Source organism: Saccopteryx bilineata, chromosome 2 (genome assembly GCF_036850765.1).
Source record: "Saccopteryx bilineata isolate mSacBil1 chromosome 2, mSacBil1_pri_phased_curated, whole genome shotgun sequence".
Lineage (NCBI taxonomy): Eukaryota > Metazoa > Chordata > Mammalia > Chiroptera > Emballonuridae > Saccopteryx > Saccopteryx bilineata.
In genome coordinates this window covers 134892603-134899730 of record NC_089491.1, presented here as the reverse complement: position 1 = coordinate 134899730, position 7128 = coordinate 134892603, and the positions used below count along the sequence as shown (strand labels likewise).

The following is a 7128-nucleotide window of genomic DNA, read 5'->3' as shown; positions in this document are numbered from 1 at the left end:
AAGAGTATGTGGGGGCTATCAGATATGACTTGGCTAAGAATTGGGCCAGTTGGTCCCATGACATTCCGCCAAAAAACTTTGGTTCCATCCAGACCCCACACCAGGGTAGGAGGGGGCTAGGTTGATGCATGGTCTTGAGGGAGGGACCAGGACCACAGGCTAACAATAGGAGACAAGAATTCTTTGATTATCAGTACCCACAACGGCCTCAGCTCCATCGGAGCCTCTATGAACAGAGAAAGGACGTGCATGGGCTCTTTCGCTCCTTGGACAACTCTGGCCCCTGTAATAATGGCCAGTATGCAACCGCGCGGGCAGAATGTTGTCCTTTCTGGGTGGGAGTAGGGACCAGCAGCCTAAAAAAGGGCACGATTTTTTGGGTTTCTGACTGATGCATTAAGATGCCCCCTCTGAAAGGAGGAAGCAGGGCAGGAAGACCTGTTGGGGAAGGAGGGAGGAGTCGAATGTAGGATATTGACCCTGGCTGTGTCCCTTTTCACCCACTCTCTGGAGGTGAATCACCCTCGAAATAGAGATATTTTCCAATAATCTCCTGGAAGCTTTCCCTTTATTAGCCCACCTGTAGGGAAATGTCAGATGTCAGATTGGTTGGCTGTGTAAGGCAGTGTTAATGCCGTACCTCAGCCCCTCATCTTGCCAGGCTAGGCAAGCAGATAATTATATTATGATTTATAAATAGAAAATAAAATAAAATAATCAGGTGGTGGCTGAGGCACTGGAGAAGAATAGGCGAAATATCTCTTTCGAGAAGTACCCACTATCAACGCCACCTGCCTAGGACCCGGGTCCACCTCTTCAGTTGGAGGTTGCCCCTAAACCAGTCCTGTGTGCCTCCATTTTTATCCCTATCCCTTCCTTCCTCCCTCCCTCCCAATTAACATCATCTGCTGCCCACATCCTTAGATCTCAGCCCCCATGCCCTCTTTTCGGCTGGCGCACGAGATTTCTATGCCTAGAGCGCTCAGCCCAGCAGCTCCTCCGCCAACCGATAGAGGAACCGAGAGTACCAATGCATGCCTGTCGGCTGGACCGCTCCTCCGGGAAGCAGCGCCCCCAGCGCATGCAGCAGGCGCAAAGGAGCAAAGGCGCGGTGCGCCCACTGGTGACTCTCCAGAACCGCGTAGCACGAGGCGAGGACGTCGTTGACCAGCAGCGTCCCGTGCGCTGTAAGCGGCGCGAACACGCCCACGGCTTCCTCTCGAGCCACACGGGCCACGCGCGCCGGCCGCAGCGCGTCCCCGCCGGGCGCCAGCACCGAGTCCCCTGCACGTAGCCGGCGCGCGAATACTGGTGCAAAGTCTCCTGGCGCGGGCGCTGGCCCTCGAGCGGCGAACACCAGGTGCCAGGGTGTGAGCAACAGCTTGCGTGGGGGCCACTCGGTCTCCACAGCCACGAAAGAGGCCCGGCGCTGCAAGTCCCGGTCCAGGAAGAGCAGCACTGGCGTGGGTACCACCCGGCCTGCGGAGTCCGCGGCCAGCACCCAGTCCCCTCGATGTAGTTCCCGCAGCCCTTTCCGCTCTCCACTCTGCAGGCGCACGGTGGCATTTCCCGGAAAGCAGCCGCCAGCCCTGACTGCCAGTGAGTTATCTGCAGAGAACAAGCATAGACACGATTGAATGGAGACCAGCGGTTTCAGAATGTTAGCACAGATGTGGGACAAGCCCAGCTCAGACCTCATCAGTCCCGGGACAACTCCAATTTCCCATATATCTGGCCCCAACCTTGGAGAAATGGAAGGGTAATTTATAACACTAACGCCCACCTTGATCTCTCCCACAGTCGCAACAAAGCTATGTAGTCTCAGTTTCCCGGAGAGAGCCCCTTTGGATCGACCTCACCACCCATCCCTTACTGTACCGGCTTTGACCGACACGTGGACATGGTTGCGGGACTCGTAGTAGACCCAGTCGAAGCCGGCTTCCACTGCCAAGCGCGCCAGCAACCCATACTTATTGCGATCGCGGTCGGACGTAGTGATGTCCAAGGCACGGCCTTCGTAGTGGAGTGAGTCCTGAGCATGGTGGCCATCCTCGTCCCAGCCTTCGGTCACCCGTAGGCGCACTCCGGGCCACATGTTCATCACAGCAATGGCCAGCGCGTTCACTCGCTCCTTACAACGCTGTCGGGGAACGAAGGAGTCAATCTCCCTACTACCATACCACCGCTATGGGGACAACAGGTACCTGGATGGGAGGGTCGATTGTTTTCGTGTCCCCACTCCACTCCCTCCCACCTTTTGTGCGCCCTGAGAATCTGCATAGTTATAGTTGCCAATCTGAACTCCAGTTCCAAACCATCGTTGGAGAACTGTGGGGTTACGTCTGAGGTTGAGAGGGGGCTCCTATATCTAGCTTTTCCACTATTTTTAATGCCTGCTTCTCACCCCTACTAGTTTTGGGGCCTCGACTCAACCTGGAAAAGGGCAACGGTTGAGAGGGCGGTGGAATCTTGGTCAGGAAGAGGTTGAGCAGCCTGGCTCCCCGATAGGAGCCCCTGTTTGAGTCTGACCCTCGCCGCAAGCCCCGGCTGCCCTCCCTCCGCCTGATTCATCTTTTGTTTCGTTGCCTTGCCTGGCACCGGGCATCGCTTCCTTCCTTCCTTCCTCCTCCTCCTTTCGGCCCCTAGCATTAACCCCTTGATAGTGCGAGTGCCCCCCACAGAGGTGCCCTAGCGGAGCCGTGCAGGATCAAGGCTGCTGGAAAAGGGTTGATGGCGGGGGTTGCACGAAGTACAATGGCCATTCTCCGGGATGACTTAACCAAGCGAGAATCCCGGGCCGAGGCCGGGGACGCGCCGGGAGAAGCGGACTCAGCAGCTCCATCCACAAAGGCGCTTTTCAGCCGCCCAGGCTCAGAGAGAGGAAAGGGCAGAAAGCCGCGCCCCTCATCCCTGCTCCCGCCCGTAGGTCCCCTCCCCCAGCACGGCAATCCCTCCGGGTCTCAGCTCAGGCTCTGCCAGCCCCGAGAACCGCCATCACTCCTACTCTGGTCCAGATGCAGCTCAGAGGGGCGTAGGAGTTGCACCTGAGAAAAGCTGGAGCTGTACTTGTGCGGATCTGGGGGGCCCCCTGCAGGGTGGGAGTGGAGAGGAGGAAAAGAAGCAGCAGCTGCTGGAGGCCTGCAACCGGGGGAGTGAGACTACGGTTATCTTGGCTGCTCCGTCTGGGAGCCAGAGACCTTGGCGCTCATCATAGCACGGACACGGAAGGAGGAGGCGCAAAGAGGACAGCTTCCTTTTCTTCTCCCCATCCGTCCTCTCACCTCAGACTTGGTGTTCTACTAACTGCCAGAGGGACACTTTCCCCCTGTCTTTCTTGCCAAGTCTTCTACACCTACGCAGGATTTGGAGAGGAGGGGAGGGGAAAGACAGAAAAAGTGGTAACTTCTCCCAACTTTTTGTCGTTTTGTCCTCTAAGAAGTCCTTGAGGCCTTGACCTGCGGGGGCAGCAGCCCAGTGCGGAGCTCACTCAATGAAGGTCTGTTGCAGCTATGGTGTGGGAGATAAGCAGGATCGAAAGGGTACCCTTAAGGGTTCCCAAACCTTCAGAGCCCCTCCTGGGCTTGTCCATTGTTCTGCCCCCTCTGCTGCAGGTGGCAGCCAGAGGAAAGGACCATAGCATTCCATGCACGAGCAAGGAGGGAAGGAGTGTTCCCTTCCCAATCTCAGTAAGAGAAAGGCTTCAGGGCAAGAGCAAGAAGGGATTCTTTCTTCCCTGGACAGGTTTTCCTAACAAAGTAACCTGGAAAACTATGGCAATTAATCAGAGGAAATCCGTACCCCTCCCTCTCCCCCCACCTCCACACTCCATACACAATTAGGTGGTGTAATGGAAAGTGTATAGGACTTAGAAATCAGGAGTCCTGAATTCTAGTCCCAGCCATACCACTAATTAGTTTTAAGACTTTGATTAAATCGCTTTTCCTCCCAGGCCCCAGCTCTCACTGTAAAATGGGGGGTGGGGTGATGGTGGAAGAATGTGACCTTCAAGTTTCCTTCCAGTTTGGACAGTTGAGGTCTTTGGCCAGAGCATTCCATGATCCTCTCTCCCAAGGCATTGCTCACCTCACCCTAGGTTTGTTAGGTTCTGATCTGCAGCAGATGCTCAATATGTGGTAGTTGGATTTATTTTAATTATTTAATTCCAAGGAAAGCCCCTGAGCTAAACTGAACCTGAGGACACAGGAACCCTTTGATTCTCAGGTGGGCCCATCTGTTCTTCTCATTGAGGGCTGCTTTTCATCCCAAGACAGTCGTTTAGACTCTAGAATAACCTTGCCCTGGTTCTTTACTGCCTCCCCCGTGCCAGAGACAATTTCTGCCCAGCTCATCCTCAGGTAAATGGTCTGGTGGGTGACCTGGCTCTTGGCCACTCTTTCCCAGCTCCCTTCAGTCTCTTTGACTCACAGAGCTTTTCCACAGTCGGGTCAGAAGCCAGGCTAAGGGCATAGCTTTCTGTCTGCTGCCTAGCCAGCTCCTGGCCCCCAGCTCACCCCAGCCCTTCCTGCCTGGCTCAGTAGCTGACCCCCGGTCCACGCCTCAGCCATTTCCCGTCTCGCCTGCCGCCATCCCCCTTTCCCCGCCCTCGCCCTTGGTGTCTCTCCCAGCTTCACTCTCACTAGTCCCTCCTCCCTCTCCCCATCCCAGCTTCTCCCTGTTCGAATTTCTCCTGATCACTCAGTCCAGCCAGCAGAGGTTTTATGGGGGGGGGGGGGTGTCTTTGAGATAAAGGTTGCTTTAGATGAAGCCCAACTCACCCTCCTGGGCTGCTATAGGAAAGTAGAGAGGTTGGCAGTGCCCTGGCGCAGGTGAGAAGAGGCCCACCTTACCTCTGTCATCAGGCGGTCTGCGCCACTGTTCTCCTCATCCTTGAAGATGATGTCGGGGTTGTAGTTGGGCACCAGATCCCGGAAACGCTCCGAGCCCCTTGCAACCCTCCCCTCAGCGGGCCCACTGGCGCCCAGGGTCCGTTCGGGCACGCTGGGCACATACTGCTTGTAGAGCAGCGGCACAAGCTGCTTGCGCACATAGCGGCGCCGGCCAACCGGCCCCCGGCCCGGACCGCAGCTCTGGGCTGGCAACGCCAGAAGTGCCAAGCAGCACAGGGGCACCAGACTGCCCAGCAACGCCATGGATGCAGCGGACTCGGGCCAAAAGGGAATGTTCTTGTCCTCACCAGCTCGCCCTGCAATTGGGCATTCCCCCAGCACCAGACCACGCAGCAGGCAGAACTGCCCCCGGAGTGCCCTAGAGCTCTTGTAGCTCTGTGCACCTGGCTGCCACTAGTTCTGCCTACATGCCCCCGGGGGATCTGGAACCTGCTACTGACGGGCCATCATAGCAGGGAAGGGGGGTCGTGGGTGAGTGCCAGCTCAGCCTGGCTCTGCGGCCAGGCTCCGGCACAGCCACAATGCCCCGGCTCCGCCTTAAGTGGCCCCTGGCCCCGCCCCCGGCCCAGGACCCGCCCGCCCCCTCCCACCAGGGCGGGGGCTCTAGCCGGTCACCACTGGTCCAGTTTGAGACTGAAGTTGTGTCCCATCCTGGAAACCATACAGTTACCTGCCTAGGAAATCCTAGTAGCTTTACAGTCCTTGGCTGCCTGGATAAGCATCCTTCTACCTCCCAGTCTAAGCTTGGCACCAAACCACCCTCCTCTGATACTTGAATTGGACCTTTGCTCTCCCAAAGCCTACCCTGGCAAGCCATGTCCTCTGCTACCCTCCAGGAAGTATTGGTTCCAGTTTCTGCCCACAGCCAAATTCTTTAGGCATAGAACTGGAGCCTCCCTTGTCTGTCATCCTCCCCAAACCTCTGCCATTTCCATCTTTCTTCATCAGCTGTAACCAAGACTAGAAGGGGTGGGTACCAGGGGACCATTTTCCCTAGTAGCTTTGTAGTCTTCTGCTGGGATCTTCTCTCAGAATCAAGAGCTTGTAGTTATAGTCTGGTTTAGGAACTTCAAATTTTGGCCCCTCTTTTGTCCTTGCTAGACACCCAACTTCTTTTCAAATGAATAACTTGCCAATTCGAAGTTGCTGGAGGGTACTGGGCATGTTCAAGTCTCTAATAGGTTAACGATTGCTTCCTTTTACCTTTCATGTAGCCACCTCTCTAGCCAGCTCCCTCTCTGGACCCCCTGGGGCTCTACTTTCAGACACTCAGGTTTTATCTGAGGCTTTGAGTCTGCTACACTTCCTTCACCAATCTATTCTGCAGTGATCACTTTCTCTAAGAAGCCTTTTCTGATAGCTGCCCACCTCTGTGTTCCCTTGAGAACCAGTAATTAATTGCCACCCACTGTGCTGTTAGAATTATGTCACCATTACAATAAAGCAATTAAGCAAACTTATTTATCAGGTAACCCCATGGTTAAGTGCCTGGCCTATGGTAATGTTCAGCAAATATTCATGGCACCTACATTATTTTTGGATTCCATATTCATGCCTCATGCACCTCCATAGCTAGCACTCAGCACCTTTGTGTATATTAGAAAAAAAGCACCCCTTCCTCAAGGCACCTGCTATTTGCAAGAAAATAGTCATAGTAACTACACATAAGGCTATGAGGTGAATGGTGCCCCTAAAAGTTGTACAATGCACAATCTGCATAACCCTGAGCAGAAACTTTGTCCCTAGCCCCAACATTGCAGGGGGCTTGTATAGTATTTAAGGCACGTACAGCCTCTGGAAAGATGGAGTTAAGGTCTTCTCTGAGGTAGCTTGCAAATCCTTGTTAGCCAGCCACTTCTTTTACTCCACAGCCAATAGTCAAATCAGGGAGGACAGGGTTGAGGGTGTGTGTGTACAGGGGGAGGTTATCCTACTCCTACACCCATGCCTACCTATCCCCAGTAACCAAGGCACAGAAACAAGGTCCAGGGGTATAAGAAAGAGTCAGGGGATCAGCTAGCTTTAGGCAACACTAAGGGAGAGGAGCTTCCAACACCTAATTGTGTGGCCTCAGTTCCCAAAGACCTCAGTCTCCAAAGGATAGTAAGAATGTGGATGGAAGGGAAGGGGAAGGGAAAGGATGGTAGACAGGACCCTTCTGTTTCTTTCAGTTTAGGAGTGGGAGGAGCAAAGCTGTTCAAATAGACACAGAGACAAGGTC

General features: G+C 54.7%; 1 protein-coding gene across 1 annotated transcript; it reads right to left on the bottom strand.

The window, feature by feature from the left end:
* Nucleotides 1-56: 56 nt before the first annotated feature.
* On the bottom strand, nt 57-5358 carry DHH (desert hedgehog signaling molecule). The gene is made up of 3 exons (XM_066254815.1): nt 4848-5358; nt 1879-2140; nt 57-1608 (listed from the first exon to the last, which is right to left on the bottom strand). Exons 1-3 carry the CDS (start codon nt 5148-5150, stop codon nt 983-985), a joined length of 1191 nt encoding a protein of 396 aa, XP_066110912.1. The 5' UTR covers nt 5151-5358; the 3' UTR covers nt 57-982.
* Between the last annotated feature and the right edge of the window lie 1770 nt (nt 5359-7128).

What these genes read in the sequence shown, in the direction of transcription:
- DHH (XM_066254815.1), bottom strand. Translation starts at nt 5,150, where the DNA reads ATGGCGTTGCTGGGCAGTCTGGTGCCCCTGTGCTGCTTGGCACTTCTG. An exon ending in CAGACCGCCTGATGACAGAG is followed by an intron (nt 2,141 to 4,847) that starts GTAAGGTGGGCC and finishes GTTCCCCGACAG; the next exon opens with CGTTGTAAGGAGCGAGTGAA. An exon ending in CCACGTGTCGGTCAAAGCCG is followed by an intron (nt 1,609 to 1,878) that starts GTACAGTAAGGG and finishes TGTTCTCTGCAG; the next exon opens with ATAACTCACTGGCAGTCAGG.